General features: G+C 41.5%; 2 protein-coding genes across 3 annotated transcripts in view; both read left to right on the forward strand.

Moving 5' to 3' along the window:
* The first annotated feature begins 212 nt into the window (after positions 1 to 212).
* LOC136439057 (uncharacterized) lies at positions 213 to 12,467 on the forward strand. Its single transcript, XM_066434203.1, has 20 exons — positions 213 to 567; positions 1,176 to 1,233; positions 2,636 to 2,809; positions 3,011 to 3,124; positions 3,406 to 3,510; positions 3,800 to 3,901; positions 4,122 to 4,427; positions 4,532 to 4,711; positions 4,942 to 5,267; positions 5,537 to 6,062; positions 6,247 to 6,271; positions 6,474 to 6,761; positions 7,202 to 7,486; positions 7,825 to 8,109; positions 8,332 to 8,616; positions 9,463 to 9,750; positions 10,074 to 10,364; positions 10,674 to 10,958; positions 11,190 to 11,486; positions 11,856 to 12,467. The coding sequence occupies exons 2-20, from the start codon at positions 1,222 to 1,224 to the stop codon at positions 12,167 to 12,169; spliced, it is 4,488 nt and encodes a 1,495-aa protein (XP_066290300.1). The 5' UTR covers positions 213 to 567; positions 1,176 to 1,221; the 3' UTR covers positions 12,170 to 12,467.
* Positions 12,468 to 13,584: 1,117 nt separating this feature from the next.
* LOC136439058 (cubilin-like) overlaps positions 13,585 to 18,705 on the forward strand; it is a 51,344-nt gene continuing 46,223 nt past the window's right edge. The window contains exon 1 of one of the 2 annotated variants that reach the window (XM_066434205.1): positions 13,585 to 14,265. In XM_066434205.1, coding sequence (XP_066290302.1) covers positions 14,025 to 14,265 — 241 coding nt within the window. In that variant the 5' untranslated portion in view covers positions 13,585 to 14,024. The remainder of the gene's footprint in view (positions 14,266 to 18,705) is intronic. The other variant, XM_066434204.1, reaches the window with a different exon arrangement.

The raw sequence follows: 18,705 nt of genomic DNA on the forward strand, positions 1-18,705 counted from the left end.
GGGCATACACTGATTACAATAGAGCGGTACAATGATATCTACAATGGACATTGCGCTCGGAATTGGTACCTCAAAGCTTATGTTTGCGCTGGGGTTGAACTTTGTATCCGTATTGCTACCAAGCCTTCCGTTCATAGACATAACAAATCAAACCTGACTGGGGCAAATGCCGCGCCGTTACTAAGCAGAGTTCGCCCGTATCTGGCACGCCGCCATTTTGTTGCGGAGAACGACAACAATGGCAAGGCAAAAAGTGACCTGACACGGATCAATGCTGACGGTAAACAGTGTGAAAATCTATACTCCTTGAAAGGCTGGCGTCGTTCACTGCCACAACTTTATGCACTACTGGATTGTATGTAATATAGTCGTGTTTTTCACAATTTAGCTCCTGAAGCTAGTCACAGGTGACATCTAGGAGCTTTTAGGAACCCTTCTGTCTGTTCTAAGACTACAAAACGCGCGGGGTGTATGTTTTCTCCGAGACGTAATGGTGAGCGTCTAACACGAAAACGTCGGCGTGGCGACACTTCACAGGAATGGGCGGTTCAACAACGCCATGTCCAGGTTCGTGTCTAATACGTCACGTTCGTTAGCTATGCATGCAAGTGTTACATGTTCCTAACACGTAGAAGCTGTCGATTGGTCAGCGTTTCCGGGAGTTTTCAGGAAGAACCGTTAAGGCACTGTCTCACTCGTAAAATGGCGGCTGAATGTAGAAATGTTGGTCCCATTAGATATTTCTTGACATAAAGAATATTGACATAAAGAACTGTACTACCGTTCTGTTTTACATTGATATACATGGACTCAAGTTGAGGCGGTGTTTGACTCGATGGTACGCGATACATATAGGCCAAGACGTATAGGTTGCAACCATAAACAATCATATGTAATTTGATAAGTCTTCCATGGAGCCAAAATTACACTACGCACGCTACAGGCGTGTTTGAGACGTGAACATGTTTTCTAATACTAAAAGAGACAAAGCCTGAACATTTTTGATTATTATTGTGGGAAAGAGAGAACATATGCAATATGTCTGATAACATGGGTTCGAAAAGGTGGAGAAAAACAACTGGCAACGTGTGTAGGGTATAGCCGTTTGGCTGACTTTACTGTTTACTGTACATGTCAAAGAGTTATTGGGTTTCTTGATTACTTTGCATATGTAGCATGAATGCTGACGACGTAGGGACCGGCGGATGACAAACCAACATAATGGGTACTGGGGTAAGTGCGACATGCCTTTGAACTGTTGGTAATGTTTGCATTGTGAACTAAAAATAGTCTTGTGTGAATGAAATAAGTATGTTGATAGGTAAATAAACTGTTGAACCACACAGCCTACTTGCATGCATTGTCGCCATTTGGGAAATTTTGCACACGTATATCAGGATCCAGCATACAACCTGGACTTTCAGCTTTGCTCAAGTATGGGTGATACAACCAAACATTGTTACCTTCATAAAAAATGGAGGTATTGTTTTTTGGTGTGTGTGTGTGTGTGTGTGTGTGTGTGTGTGTGTGTGTGTGTGTGTGTGTGTGTGTGTGTGTGTGTGTGTGTGTGTGTGTGTGTGTGTGTGTGTGTGTGTGTGCTTCCGTATCTTTGTGGTCAGTATGGATGGATTGTAATGATATTCGGTGTGTGGGTAGATATTGGGAAGACGAAGGTTTGTGTTTGTGAATTTTTGTAGTCAGCATAGCTCAAGAACCTCTGGATGGATAATGATGATATTTGGTATGTAGGTAGGTATCGGGTAGACGAAGATCAAGATCGATTTTGTGCTTCCCTGGTATGCGACCTCGGTACTGCAGCGGAACTTCCTTCTTTTCGTATCTTTTGACCTGAACGAGCTATGCTCTTCATGTTTTGGTAACGTTAGCAGATAGCTTGTGATGTAAGGAAGAGGTGGTGTAGGTTTTGGTCCTATAGCAGCTTGCTTCGGAATTGCAGGGGCGTTTTTGACAAAATTTTCCAAGGAGAATAACCTAACAAAGGAATTAGAACGACGGATTTCTGTGATATTTAGTATGTAGGTAGCTGAGACAGAACTGTACATAATGAAGTACAAATCATACAAATTGGGACATAATTTGCATAATAAATTAGGAAAATCTTTATTTCCAGTGTTTTCCATGATAGGACTCAAATACATGTAATATATGTAGTTTGTGGCAGGGGGAACATTAACAGATACCAATTATTCAAAAAAGGGTCTAATTTGCATAATCAATGAAAAAGTGCCATAATGCCTTAGTACTAAATGAAATTTCAAACTTGTGACATATATAAGTTAGATAAAGGTGTATCTTACCTTGCATAGATTATCTAAATGTGATAGTCATTTCCATAATGGCATCATGTATGCATGATATATGATGAAATATACACAAATTTTGAATTCTGAATGCACTTTGACACATACAATACAGTATGGGATGTTGGTAAAAGAAGACCATCATGTAGAATTGATTGTGTTGGTTACAGTTTTATTTGCATTATCAATGAGATAAGATCAAACAAAAGCTTTACAAATGCTCTATGTATTTCATTGAGGTATGAGGTCTCCGAATTCTTGTCAGCAATGTCTTGGACATGTTGAATGAAATTTTTATTTGCATCAATGAACAGGCTTCCAAAGGCACACAAGAGAATCCATCCAAAGTGGAGAAGAAAAAGGCTGCTTTCATAAAGCAAAAAGAGGAAAGAAAGCAGCTAATAGACGCTGTGACGTCACGAAATGTACAGGACACCCATCACTGGATCAAGCGCCTGAAAAATGTCAACTTCTACGATCCAGTCGGGGTAACACCATTCTTTTAATCTCATGATGATTGGTAACTCAATATCAATGTCTTTTTTCCAAGAAATAAAGACGATTAAAAGTATTCTTAAGAAAAAATATTCATAATAGAAAAAGTGATCCCACTGAGGCATTGAGTAGTCACATATTGATCTAATACTTTCTCCTTGAATATCCGATATTTTCTCTCTGATTATACCTAGAAAACACCGTTACATCGCGCGGCCTTTCTTGGGGATGTCAAAATTGTACAACTGCTGATCCAAGCTGGGGCAGATGTCAACATGCTTGCTGCCAGCATTGAACCCGCAGTCCAGGTATGCATGCTTCAGTTTTGCTTTTTGATACTTGACATGCTTTTGTCATTGTTATACTTGTATTTGAAACATTATATGATATTTCCAGGTGATCATGATGTCCAGGTTGATAGAGCTGTGTTGTTCTTGAGAGCATACATGCAGAATCACGTCCGTGTCACTGTCTCTCCTAGAGTTCACGAACTGTCTCATGTTACAATATCAAGCAGCGTATGCCGATATTAGCAAGGAAAGTGCTTACTGTTTTTTAAAAGTGACAACCTTTATGTGTGTTACTGCAGTTCCGAAGTGCATTGCACGAGGTGGCCGAGAGAGGCGAGAGGGGACATCGTAGCATTATTCAACTTCTTGTGCGAGCTGGAGTGAACATTGGAGGCAAAGACGGCGTATGTAAAAAGTATTGTGTTTGTAATGGTAAAACACCTGTAGTGCGAAAAAATATGACGAGAAAAGGCTTGAAAAGAACTGAGGCCAAAACAATATCTCCATTTTTCATGGAGATAATTAGGTCATTGGATTGCAAATGTGACAATGTTTTGCCTGCTTCATTGTCTGCTTGCTAGGTCTAGGTTTTATCACATCTTGACAATGCAAAGTACAACCATACCGGTTTACTTATGAACCATCTATTTTCAAAGAATTGACAGATCTACAGCATTTTCTTACAATTCGTAGAGAGGGAAAACTGCCCTAGACATTATGGCTGAACGAGGGCACAAAGCCGCCGTCCACTGTCTACTTGACGAGGGTAAAGCAGCTGTGGAGCGTAATTCGGAGGTAGGCATACAAATGTTGTTGTCGGTAACGCGATACATCTCTATTCTTTAGATGCTAGACTAATTCCACAGTATCTATAGCATGTGTGAATTGAGCTAAACAGGAGATATTTTTGCGAAATTGTCTTAATAAATTGTTATTCAAAACATCATGTAAATCACATCTTCGACGTCAGAACATGGTTTAGTTATAATTACTTACAAACATGTGTGTTTATCAGGTGGATCTCCTCCAGCTCTCTGCAAACATCAGGCTGTACAAGCCGGAGGACCAGCAATGGATCGTCGTCCCTCCTAAAGTCGTCAACCCTAACAACGTCACACTAAAACTTCAAGAAGAAGATCAGCTCATCAGTGACATTTTCGACTTTGGACATATTGAAGGCGAGCTATCAGAAAACCAGGTGTGCATTGTGAAGCTGCCCCATGACCAAGCCCTTCAAGATGACGAACGGAGGCTCGTGGCAGTTGCAGGCAAACATTTGACGGGACTTCCGACATGGGAATTCTTTTTCAAGTCCATGGAAGTAAGTATGCACCTGTCTTCTCATGTTGATGGCAATATTTTCCAACTTTGAGAGGCATTAATTGATGGATGTTATGCCTTATTCTTATGTTTTTATTCTTACAGATCAAGCCATATGTTGTGGCAGAGATTGCACAGTTATCGTGGTTCGCTGTTGTGTCCAGACCACTATCGGATACGTTCACAGTCGGCTCTTCGGGCGGCGAATTGACGTCGACTGTCGATCCTAGAGCATCCGTCAAGATACCGGAGAACGCTTCGTCTGAACTGAAAGTAGTCCTCGAGGTGGGAATTTATCTGATCTTTTCCGTTATCTGTATACGTTGCCCAAATCTTTATCTGGTTTTCAGATTAAATCTAAGGCGGAGCTTGTGCATATAATCCGTAGAATACTGAAACATTGACTTCGTTTCGTTATATACTTTTTCAAAATACTGTTGATGCGATGAGCCCTTGGTCATGAACTTGCAAATGAACTTACTTGTTATTACTTGTGTTTTTGCAATTTCCCGTAGGTCCTCCCTGTAGATGAGTCAACCACAAAAAGAGCACAAAAGCACGAGGAGGAATGTAAGATTGTACAGTCGGCTGGATCTGTCCTGCGAGTCACTGTAACCGGACCGGATGGCAACCACGAAGACATAGAAACAAGTCGCCCAGTGCAACTACAACTTCCAGTTCCAAGGCTATTGCAGGAACAAAGTGAAGCTGACGAAAATGATGACGTGAGAATCTTGCAGGACAAACACGATAACAACTGGGAGGATGTAACGGATGTTACGGATCACAGCCTGGTCGGCGGTAGAGTCAAATGCAAACTGCAGAAGTTAGAAACAGCTGGGTGAGTATTACCTGATATGCGATACAGTTCCAAGGTATAGATTTTGTTGATATCACTACAACTGCCTTTTGCAAGTTTATTTTTGTATGCATGGATCTTGTATAATGTAAAGAAGTTTTAACCTCCTTGATAATATCTAGATTGTATGTAATGATCTCCAGAAAGAAAGATATCAGTGGTGATACCACTTAACAAAAGACACAATACTTTGAGTAGACTACTTCTATCACATTTACCAAGGTATCTATTGTTCTTTCTATTCGCTACAGGTACATCACAATCTTTGCCAAACATCTCAAAGGTTTGGCAGCAGCTTTTGGCAGAGTTTTCAGGCACAGGCACATCTTCAATGTCAACATGCTGCTATTCTACAACGACAGTAACCCTGATGACGTCCGAATTTATGTTGGATGTTGTCTCAGTGACAAAACTCGCTGTGAAACGAAAGACCTCAAAGAAGATGGGTACAAGATGTGTCTACGACCTAGTGAAGACATATTCCTCCCGGAGGGAGAGAAATTCTACATAGAATTCTCTGGTAACGTGAAACCTATTGATGATGAAGGAACTCAAAACAGTTTGTGGTTTACCTTCCATTCGAAGAAAAGAAGAAACCACAAAGAAATCAGTGTTAAAGTCGTTGACACCGACCAAGAACCAAGGACACAGGTACTTTTTAAGAAGCCAAGTGAGGAGCAACAAGACCAGGCAGCTAGTGCAGTCACAATCTCCAGCTGGACAAAGACAGAGACTGATGAATGTTTCCTAACAATGACAGTCTGTTTGCCAAAAAAGGTGAGGGTGACAATGTGTCTTATCTATTATTGTGTAATTTATAGTTCAACATTTGTTTATATAAATACTAGCACTGAATACTCTTTGTGCAGCCTGAGTACAGAAAAATATGCAACTGATCCTAAAAACAATCTCAGTGAAACAATTATGTATTGAAGTAGCATACAATCTTCTATTTTTACAGACCCCTGCGAGTTCGTCTTCAATAGGTAAGTCACGAAATTGCTTCTTGTTTATATATGTACATGATATGTGTGTGTGTGTGTGTCTCTGTGTGTGTGTGTGCGTGTGTGTATAGATAGAGGGATAGAGAGCGAATAGAGATAGAGACAGATATAGATAGATATCAGTTGTCCCATGCCACAGCTACAGACTAACCAACATTGATGCATGCACATATATATTCTGCAGCTGAAGCAAAGCTGATGAGCCTTGCTAACCAAGAGTTGCTGATAAACAACCGTGTCGAGATTATTCAAAACATGGTGCCACAAGAAGTGATGAACCATCTCATTCAGGAATGGGTATTTCAACCAGAAGAGGTTGAGGAAATTCGAAATACGCAAAATACCAAATCAAAGCAAGTCGCCGCAATACTGGACAAGTTACCATACAAAGACGACCAAACGTTTGATGACTTCGTCAAAGTGCTTGAGATTACAAAGCATCCATACCTCGTTGCTTTGCTTCAGGGAAAAGGTGAGAATGTATATCTACGTTTTCTGCTATAGCTGCAGGAAAATGCTATGCCAAGCAAAGTGATTTATCATGAAATCAACTCTATATCTAGCTACAAAGATATCATACTCATTTCGTCAAATATCACTGTGCAGTACTCACTGTGTGAGAGTGCAACTGTAGGAAATCTGATATTTCTCATTATCGAGTTCATGAAGGCTATTTTCAGTAATCCTCATCATATTTTCTTTACTACAGACTGGCATTGTGTGGGGTTAGAGTTACTTTATGTGTGTTTGTAACTATTCTTTTGATTTTAGCGAGATTGGAGGTAAAAAAAGAGCTCTAGGGAGTGGACAATCATACTGCAACTGTTTGGAAATCAATATTCAGCTTAAATTGTGTTTTACAAACTGACTTTGATCGTGTTTATATTAACTAAAATAAATCACATTTTACAGCAAAGCCAAGTCCACCAACCAACGTCAAAGTTAAATCTGAGTCGTCAAAGTCTCTGAAGATTTCTTGGACGCCGGGGTCAGATGGAGGTTGCCAGCAGCATTTTCAGATCACGTACTGTCAGAAGGGCAGCAACAACTTTGGTATGCCAGATGAGGTGAAAACTCCAGGCGTCACAAGCTACCAGATCACCGGTCTACAGGCGAGCACTACGTACGTCGTTAGGGTCTGTGGAGTGAACGATCTAGGGACGGGAGGACACCAAGTCGTTGAAGGGGCCACGCAAGGTTAATGAATCATCTATCTTATTTCTATCTAGCAAGACATCTCTACCCACACTCTCTCTCTATATCTGTTTCTCAATATGTTTCTCTGATATATATATATATATATATATATATATATATATATATATATATATATATATATAGTTATATAGTTATATAGTTATATAGTTATATAGTTACAAATACGAATACCAAATAGGTAGTTATCCTCAATCACAGGAGATTATTGAAAGTTAGATTATCATAAGAAGAAAGAGATTATTATAAAGCAACCGATTGCCGGCCTGTCATTCATCAGAAGTCTGTATAAAACTTATACTCGGTTACTTTACTTACAGCTGGGCCAACAATGTCGAAACACAATCATGATGTTCTAAGGAGAACACAAGATGAACTTGTGGAAAAGATGCAGCCAGAAGAAGTGATCAACTATCTCGTTCGAAATCAAGTAATCACTCCCAAGGAAACGGAATATATTCGGAACACCCAGTCTAGCCGTGATCTGATTATTAAGGCGTTGCTGGATCTTCTGCCGTTCAAAGGAGACCGGGCATACACGGAGTTAGTGGCATCTCTCGATGATACAAATCAGCCTTACCTTGCTGCTCTGCTGCGGGAATCAGGTGCGACTTCCTCAGCAACTAATGTTTTGTCAACTGAGCCAAAATTCATTTGAAGCAACACTATTGTGCACTCAACTTAAAAGTACATGTATAAGTTGTCATATGTTGTACATGCTAGCACCACAAAACTACCATTGTAATGTTGTAGTACATACCTTAAAGTTCTTTGATAAGACCTTACTACTCAATAGAGTATGATAGAAGTTGTTCTCTATATTACAGAGAAGCCTGACCAGCCCGCTGAGGTCACTGTTACCTTTACTCGACACGACTCTTTGGATGTGTCTTGGACGCCTGGGTCTGACGGAGGAGCAAAGCAGCATTTTGAAATCACTTGCCACAAAAAGGGTAGTGGCCCTACTACATCAGTGCCCATTGAAGTGAAGGCAGGTGCCACAAGTCATCGCATCGATAGCTTACAGTCACAGACAACATACACCATTCAAGTCAGAGGCGTGAATGTGATGGGACAGGGGCAGTACCAGGGAACAGAGGTCGCAACACGAGGTCAGTGTACGCTCCTTCACAGCGTCGTAATAAATTGACTTGTTCCACTGAATATGCAAGTGCGAGTCTTTTATGCAATTCACTTTTTGGCCGCATGAGGGCTACTATAGCGGTTTGTTCGCAAAGACAGCCCTGGGACAGAGAGCGTATTTTTGGTGCGCGAAGCATGCTGGGAGGACGGTAGTATCCTGGGGACGTGAATGTATGTAACTCGCTACCGTAGCAAACTCCCTTCCGTGACATAACTCCCCTCTCGGCAATCTAGAAGGGTAATCTAACACCCTCGCAGCGCCACCAAATTAGGTACATTTTAAAATTCCCTTTGATATAACGTATCACCATTGTGGCAACATTTTACCCCCGAAATAGTAAACTTTCGTCTTGTTTTCGCCTCGGTAACTGTAGAAAATACTAGCTAACTAGTGTACAGTCACACGTTGTATAGAGACGCACACAAGAGTCACACAACTTACGATTTGCTAAGGTAATTGAGACAAACACAAAACAAAACAAAATGACAGCCGTGGATTCCATATAGTTTTATTTAATAATTTTTGTGTATTGGTTGAGCCCACGATCTAAACCTATGGCTTCTTCGCGGCGCTGGGTACGAGCGTGAGGTCAGTGCACGATTCGTTGTATTGTAACATGGAGGAACTTTCACATATTAATGACTGAGGATGTAAGGAATAGCTCATTTACATGTATCAGTATTGACCAATATCAGATTACTGGTGAGAGTGAGGGAACCTTAGATAGTAAACTGTGTACATTGTAGTCATCCCCCAAGGGTGGCAGCATAGACATGATAGAGCTAACTTGCTGTTTCCATCCACTATTCCATAGCTAAGCCGACAATATCCGGGAAAAACCAGCAGATTCTGGACAAACACAGCGATGCCTTAGTGGATCGGATGCAGCCCAAGAATGTGGTTGACTACCTCATCCAAAGAAAGGCTATCGAGACCGCTGAGGGAGAGAGTATGCAACACATCGACAAGTCTGATGGCAAAGGGATTGTCCGCCGCTTACTTGAGTGTCTACCTTACAACGGTGACAAAGCATTCGACGGCCTGTTACGTTTCCTGGAGGAGACAAAGCAGAGTTACCTCAGTGCGCTGCTTCATGGCGTTGGTAAGACATTTTATTTTTTGTACACTGTATTGTAAACACGAATTACGTGCTCTACACAAGTCTCTTTAGCTGCATACACTTGAAATTTATTTATTTCCATCCAATATGGTATCCATAGATATTCAAGTAATTGTCCTAAAACGGAAGCTAAGCTGTACTACAATGATAACAAGCACATGTTACCTGAAGCGACGTATGTAAAATCCTCAGCGGATTCCTAAACGTCAACTTTGAAAGATCCACGTGCAGTGATTTTGACACCATAATTCTAGCCTTGGCTTTTGTTTACTTTAAACTGAAGCTTTTGTTGCTTCACCTTTCAGTGAAACCAGACCCTCCCTCTGGTGTCACTGTTACGTGTGTATCACATGAGTCATTGCATGTGAGCTGGACACCAGGGTCCGATGGAGGCTCTACTCAACACTTTGAGATTCTCTACCAGAAGAAAGGAGATGTCACTGCATTACCCACGGTTGAGGTGAATGAAAAGGGCATCACAAACCACCTGATAGACGGACTGGAGCAGAGCACAGTTTATGTGGTGAAAGTCAGGGGAGTCAACGTGCTAGGACCAGGAGAGTTCCAGTCTGAGGACACAGAAGCCACCACAAATGGTGAGTCTTTTTTCCTTTCTCACAGTCAACACGTAATAAGCTATCAAGACAGTCTTGGAGTCACCATGTCATGAACAGGTGACTGTTATCCATATGATGAAAGAGATCAGAACGTTCAAGTGTAAAATCTGTAATAGATTAGATCTTTGTGTTTTAACATTCTAACTGATGCCAATTTTCCATCTTCAAGCCGGGCCGACCATGTCTATGGAGTATCAGGATCTGCTTAAGAAAGCATAAAATCGATAAAAGAGTTAACTGAGCTTTGTATTTTAACTTTCTAACTGGTGTTTATCTTCCGTCTTCAAGCCGGGCCGACAATGTCTAAGGAGTATCAGGATCTGCTGAAGAAAGCGCGTAGTGAGGCAGCAGAGAACATGTCACCAGAAGGTGTCATATCCCACCTCACCAACGCCAGCGTTCTTGAACCAGCGGATGCAAAGATGATCCGAACCTCTCGCACGTCAACCAATGAAATCACCTGCGCCCTGTTAGACCTGTTGCCTTATAAGGGTGATGAGGGGTACAGAGCATTGCTGACGGCACTTGAAGCGACAAATCAAAAGTACCTTGCCGCTGTGTGCTGTGGAAAAGGTAAGTTGCACTGTTACATAACAAATTTTCATACACATGTACATACAAAAATTAACTTGGCTATTGTGGTATATGTTTTGGGAGTACTATTTCTATCAAACCTAACAAAATGTTGACATGATAGTTCAGAAGTTGAATCAGAACCATGCCAGAAGTAATTATATGTTTGTGTTATTAGTGTGTGATAAACACAATATCAAGACAACACAGCTCTTTATTGTTATTTTTCAGAAAAACCGTCGCCTCCAACAGACGTAACCCTCGCATCTACCTGTTATGACTCTCTAAACGTGGGTTGGACACCAGGGTATGACGGAGGCTCAGAGCAGTACTTTGAAATCACCTATCGCGGCAAGGACCGAGGTGGCGACTTCGTTGCACCCCCAATCGAAGTCAAGACATTAAATGTTCAAACCTATCAGATTGAGGACCTGGAGGAGAGCACCACGTATGTCGTCAGAGTAAGGGGAGTGAACGAGCTGGGACATGGGGAGTACCAGGCCGCAGACGCCGAGGGAACCACGAGAGGTACTCTAACCGGTTGTCATGTTATCAAACACTCTCACATAATACATGTACAGCCTAAAGAAGCGGTACCTTTGTACTTAACATGATTTAGTAATGAGAATTGTTATTACATCAATATAAGACTTATGATATAATTTGAAATATGATATTTTGTTGCGATAAGATGTGCTCTATCATTGTCACACTACCGGGTATATCATGTCTTGTCATCATTCTAAAGTTTTGATTGATCTTGAGTAGAAGCTCAAACACACCAGATTAGTTACCTGAAACTGGTCCTTTTCAAGGTCAACAAATGTTAAAAACATGTATGGGAGGTTGACTATATGTCTTCACGTATTCACTACGACATTATCTGCCTCTGCTTAGGTGCTCCTGCTCATCCAGACTTTCTCATCGTCAAGAAGAAGACGGATACCTCTCTGACGTTGTCATGGAAACCAGGGCGCATCGAAGGCACCCCCTGGAAGGACTACTTCCTGCAGTACAGGGCTAAAGCGACAGGGGCGAGCTATCCCTTTTATGCCCCGATACGCGTGACGCCACAGCTCGCTACTGAGTACATGATCGACGGCCTGGAGCCCGATACTGCCTACACCATTAGGCTGTACGCAGAGAGAGCGGACAAAAAGTCGGCAAGCGTTACATTGACGGGGGCTACAGAACCGTCTGGATTTGTGTGATGTTGTGACCCCAAAATAATCTATTGTTGCTAACTTGCTATACATGAAATTTATATTCAATCATCTCAGCTGAAAGTTGTATATTTCATTTGATGATTGATACAAAGCTATACGAAATAACCATTTTGAAAGAAGAAATACCCGTAGAAAAAAATGGTAGACTACAAAATACTTCATACATTATACTGTGACTTGGGGGTACAATGTCATTATTTGCCTGCATAACGTTATATGCTGACTACTACGAAATAGTTTGTACCGCCTTCTTGATGCCATGTAATGCAAAAAGAATCAAATCTAACTAACAAAGTTATATGAGTGCCATTTGTTTATCATTTTGTGTTCATTCGTCACCAACCATCAAATTGATATCATCTTTACAGAATCAATCCTATTGGGTACTAGTAAACTGTCGTCCCTTATAGGTCTACGTGAACATTATGTGTTATTTATATTCAGTACAAAGAAACTTTGTTTTTAAATCAAATATTTAGTCATTACGATATCACACAGAAATTCAATCTCGCCAATCTCCCTGGTGGATAGATCAACTTGGAATTTCTTGCAACCAATGAGCCGCGATGTCCCAAGTACTACTACTGCATTCTCCTATAGTTAACGTTGTTTATAGTAATTTCTTATCTCTAACCGTATAAGATAACCCCCATTTCCGGCTTGTTTTCATGCCCAACATTACGTTCATGTGGTATTGTCATTCTTAGCACGTAGAGATGCAATGTATAGATCACACAAGTCACTATCTACGTTTCCAATTGTAACAGGAAATTGTCTCTTCGCGTGACAGATAACACTTGACATTTTATCTCATCCTGGAAGACAGTGACAAGTGATGGCTTGTACAGGAACACGATATTACCCATCCGTCTTAGCATGTTTTATTGTATTTCGCAGAGAGACTCATATTGAGACAGGTTATGTAACGTCATGATCTGTCTTCGCATTCTTCATCCAAAACCTTAGGTTATCTTTATTCGTGAACTGTATTCATACATTCATTGCATCTACCAACATGTATGTTAGATAATAATCAAACATACTTGTACACACCATGATTTGCCAGTTTGATATATGTATTTGCTTATTTCTTATCTTGTTGTGAAATTCATTCTACGTGGTTCGCTTCAGCTTAGATATGGTTATATTCTGCATACTACATTATACGAAACAGAATTGAATGAGATGTGCTTTTTCCTCGTTGGAAATACAAGTTGTATAACGGCATTCAAAAATGCAAACTAAATTTATCAGCAATTCATTCTCCATATCCAGCGATTATCACACGGTATTTGATCTTGATCTGTTATAATTTGTTATGTAGCATAGGGCTCCCTTGGAAATCAGTTACTTTGATAACTGAAGGGACTACCCTAAAGATTAATAAATAAATCACACGGTATTCTATGTACAAATATCAGATTGTTAAAGCAAAACACCAATCAGGAAAGCAAAGACTTCATTTGCTGGTCTTTTTTTACTTGAATGTTAATAAGTCACAACAGGCTTGCGACGTCCTGTCGAATTTCATTGCCCCAGCTATTGCCGTTTTTGTTCAGTCAGGTCGCGTACCGCCAAGTGGTCACCTGACTACAGAGAGACGTCAATCAAACCATGTTAGCTCCACGAAGCCACGCCTCCAAAACATCCGAATCTTCATTCTGCAAGGTCATAGGTAGAACCACGTCTAAGGCTATCTCTTGTATGTCAGCTGGTTGTTTCAAGACAGCGACAATTGCACAGAAGCCTGTAGGAGGACGGGTGCTCGCCGATACTGGTGTTTATCACGACATAACACGTTGATTGCTTTCAGTTGAACTTACGCCATGCCACGGTGACGATGCTGCGAGAGAGACCGCTAGAGAACTCGGGAGGGAGCCTTCTACATTTCATCGGGGTTGTCCTCGTTGGTATAGTCGGGTACTCGCGGGCGTACCCGTTCGGAGCACCGTCGGTCGCCTGCCAGGACCTGACTCCGGGCCACGGTAAAGAAGGGGTATCCAGCCGGGCATACCGCCTCGAGGTGACCGACAACTGGGGCAACAACGTCGATGGATACGTTACGGGGAAGACCATTCACGGTAAATTAAAGGCAATATTTGTAATTTACCATAGAGTAGATGCCAACAGAAGCTGACATTCAGTTTGTAACAAGCTGTCTCTGTCTCAGTACGTTATCTACTCATAATCATGATCATCATTGATTTAATTCCATCCAAGTCTCTACCAGGTGTCTTTTATACGGCTACTGCTGCCATGGAGGCACATGGGGCTGACAGAAGTCCCTTGTTGTGGGCTGAACAATCAAAGGATATTGATTCACAAAGCATTTCATCTCATCCGAATGCCAACTTTACTATAGCTTCCGGCGAAATCTGCAATATACACATTTTCACCAACTGTCGTGCAGAACGGCAGAATCATCGACATGTAGATTAACTGGAGTAGCTGATGCAAACACCGTATCACGATCTCTAGCACTTATTCAATATCTCCAGTTGAATATGTTATAACTGTAATGCGTAGTATGCTGTTAGTGATGGCTGGCTGTAGTAGATCTAGCAGGTCATACAATGTATGTTATGTACTTGAAACCCCTACATATTCTTCACAGAGACATTGATATAGTAGCTGCATTGCTATCTTACAATTGTAGCCAAACTGCAATCCAGCGTATAGTCTGCTATTCTGTGTATGATATAGCGTACAGCAGGCCTGTTTAATTTGTATGCCACCAAACGAATTTTCCAAATTACATTGACACACTGCGTTGTTGAAAGACCTTACTCTTCCTGCTGCTAAATACAGTTGCATCAGATATAGCGGCACGGTTAAATTGGTTTTAAGGCGGGCAGTATTATGACTTACCACCCGTGTGCAGTACGCGCTGTGTGCCATTAAGCAAAGCGTCCATTTAGAGAGAGGACGGACAGATTAATTTGTGGCGCTCGCAGGCCAGGGCGTGGGGAGGGTGGAGTAGGTTGTCGACTAGTTTTATTTTCCTGATGAAGTTATGTTCAATGAAATGTCATTTACTGGATTGATTGTGGTCATGAATTGCATGAGATGTCCCAATTGCGTGTCTCCTCTGTTGTAATGAGGTGAAATGCGTGGCAGTAATATTTGCAGTGCAGTACAAAACGTTTGTCTCTGTCGATTAAAGATCTGTAAAATTTCATTGCCGTATACCTTTCCCGTGAACTCATCCCTATCCTATATCTATTTTCTCATGCACTGATACATCTCAAGCTATCAAAATCTCATCTCCCCGGTACCATCATTGATTCTTAAAGTGCCCAACGCTGGGGTGATATCACGTTGCCCAGTGGTTCCTCTCGTACTCTTTTTTTTTTTTTTTTTTTGCATTGAGCTATATAGTACGAACGTTTAGTTGTAAATGCGACATTATAGTCAATATAGAAATGATTTACAATACAAATATGTTGAGATACCCCATTTCGGACAGTGTGGAATGTATGGAGAGGCACTTAAAGCTGGAAGTAATTGAAAAAGTCATGATGTGCGTACCCTAAATAATAACAGTAATAACAGCAGTACAAATATACGGCCCTGCCAGGATGCACTGTGCATCACTAGTGCATAACAGCATGGCATGCAATGCAGCATTTCCAACTCAGCACATCAGACTTAGCTGTTGTGCAACAATGGTGATGATAGCCACTTGGGCTAGGATTGTGGTAGCCTGGATGCCATGGCAGACTCGCCGCGCTAGGTGATAACCCGGATTCCGGCTTGCACCCTCGCTACAATATCTATCGTTAGGGGCTAACTCGGGGGGGGGGGGGGGGGGGGGGCTGTGTATCATTTCCTTAGGCGCATGTTGGCCCTAGAGCCGAGGAGTTGGCCTGTGTAGGCCTTGGCCATTGGAAACAGGCTGGCATCCAGGCTAGGGTTGGGGTGAGCCAGGTAATCATCGGCCCAGCATCTTTGCCAGTAGGATCGATGCGCGTTTGTATGTCGGTCATGCATTTTGTACATCCCTTTTGTATTACCCCAAAACCTCACTATTTTGGTTGTATAACAATTGGTTACACCATTTACTACTATAGTCTAAAACATAGAGAGACAGAAGGAAATTTGTCTACGCGTGTCGGAAGCGGTGAAGCACGTCCCCCGGGCATCTCCGGTAATGATGATCAGATAACGTATGGATTACTATGTGCTTCTTCAGGCTAGGACTTTCTTTTTCGAGGTTCATTTTCTGCACTACAGGGCCAATTGTTAATCGCTGGAAAAACAGTCGTTTGTTGAAGACGTCTTTTTGATTGTGTCGAAGTAGAAGTTCTTTTACGTTTCCATAACGCTCCAGATAATGCTTTCAGCCGCTTCTACTATGCTTGCCTTGACATGCGAATTGATTAAGGGCAAGATAGCTTTCAGACTTTCTCCTTCTCTTTCCACCTGTCGCCGATCGCTGGGCAACCGAACAGCAACCAAAACTGGATTTGTGTTAACCCTTGATTTCATAATTGGAATATGATGCAAGATGTAAAATCATGTTTTAAAAAAGACAACTAAACACACAACGTAAAAGTATTTGTTCTTTATCTTTGAAATTCATTGAGAAATCTGTCAAATCTTTGATCGCTGAGTTGTCGCAGCACGGTCGCAGTTACTGGTGAAAACCCTGTGTTGTTACACATGGGAATGGGACTTGATCATACAGATTATTCTAACAACAATGTATGTGTAGGCCAGTGCAGACCGTCGCGCTGTTTCTATCTGATTTAGAAAATGCGACATTCAAATTGTCCACGCCAATGTCACACTAACATGAAATAATGTTCCAATTTGCCACCACCTTAATGGGATACCAAATAACTCCAAACATTGCTGGGTCATAATCATAACTTGTAATATCAGGATATCCATGGATAGTAATCTGATCAATCACTTGTGAAGTCTAGACATTCATAATTGTCATGTGAACAGCCGAGCGTATCGGTTTCATCTTCGGTGGCAAGCAGACCGCGTCGTTCCTGGGTTTGAAAAATGTTCGTTTCACGATTCAATATACTATGAGTAATGGCAGTGGATGCCGTGGTGGAAATCAAAAGGATAATCTACATTCGTCTCTACGATTGTTTTTCTGCCCTTGGTTACGAAAGTCGTTTGCTGCCTTGTAGAAAGGTTCTCAGCCGTGACAAAATCACCCAGGCTTCGAATGAGATTCTGCATCTGGTAGTGTACTACTGGATTCATCATATCATCACGGTCGTCTACTCACGTAGAGATGTCAAAGATGAGAGATGTTCCATCTTAATCAAAGCTCGCTGTCGTCAGTGTCATCGCTGGTAATTACGTGTAGATGCCCCACTCAGCTCCCCAAGTGCGCTGCGCCTCCGGTACGACAGTTCATTAAGTTGTGCGCACGCAAATGAATTGTTTACCCCAGGAACAAATGATCTCACCTTCTCCATCAAACTGGAGGCGTACAACCGGGGCAAAACCTTCACTGTATCACGGCTATTGGACAGTGCTCGGAACGATAGGATTATACGAAATATCTCAGAAGAACTCAATAAGAAATTACTCCACGGATATATCAGCTTTTCGATCTGTCTATCCACCTAGGTAACGCTATGTAACTTGTATGTTTAACCAATACGAGATCGAATAGGAGTGTGGAACTCAATCGACGTGAAACGATCATTTCGACAAATGATATTGTTAACACCAGGGGACATGTGGATAGCTAAGGTTACGAACTGCAAGTTGGTGATATGGTTTTAAAATAAGCCGATCATGGCATACACTGACCAGGGAAGCTATCTGCCACAAAGGGGCTAAGGCCCTGCTGGTAAGTGTGAAAATAAGGTCGTTTCGTTTTTATTCTATGAAGACTTGCATTTGGTTGGAGGTCTTAAAAGGACCTATGTACCCCCAGGTTCATACTAGGAATGACAAATTGATCTTTTTTTATTTAGTAAATACTAGCGAAGTCAGAAAGCCAGAACATACATAAATTGCAGCTAGTTAGATAGGTACAGGTACCCAGGTACAGATTTCCCACACTTGTGATCGATAATGATCGATATTGAAATGGTTGCCTTAAACTTAAAGATGGTTTTAGGGTCTGACCCTCTCTACAATATTTACGGTTCAGTTCCGAGGATCGATAAGTCCCATCGACGGACGCCTATTTTCCACCCTTGCAGTCAGCACAAATTCCACAGAGTCAATCCAAACATTTTATGTGATGCTAGGATGTATAAGGGCAACACTGTATAAACTTAATGATGTCTGCTTTCCTAGAAATGGGTTACGACTCTTAAAGGTTACATGCTGAGCAATTAACCCCGAATGACTGTGTAGGATCAATTGGGAACGTCGGGACTCGTTGGAGGCAGATGACTGATAACTGGCAACAGCAAACTTGCTGTGCTGGTACATGTATTCAAATGTGAACTTAGACTTATTGTGCGTGGCTATATATATATATATATATATATATATATATATATATATATATATATATAGCTATGTTTCCATTTGCTACA

The sequence above is a fragment of the Branchiostoma lanceolatum genome, chromosome 7 (assembly GCF_035083965.1).
Source record: "Branchiostoma lanceolatum isolate klBraLanc5 chromosome 7, klBraLanc5.hap2, whole genome shotgun sequence".
Classification (NCBI taxonomy): domain Eukaryota; kingdom Metazoa; phylum Chordata; class Leptocardii; order Amphioxiformes; family Branchiostomatidae; genus Branchiostoma; species Branchiostoma lanceolatum.

What these genes read in the sequence shown, in the direction of transcription:
- LOC136439057 (XM_066434203.1), top strand. An exon ending in AACTGAAAGTAGTCCTCGAG is followed by an intron (nt 4,712 to 4,941) that starts GTGGGAATTTAT and finishes AATTTCCCGTAG; the next exon opens with GTCCTCCCTGTAGATGAGTC. An exon ending in TGCGCTGCTTCATGGCGTTG is followed by an intron (nt 9,751 to 10,073) that starts GTAAGACATTTT and finishes TTCACCTTTCAG; the next exon opens with TGAAACCAGACCCTCCCTCT.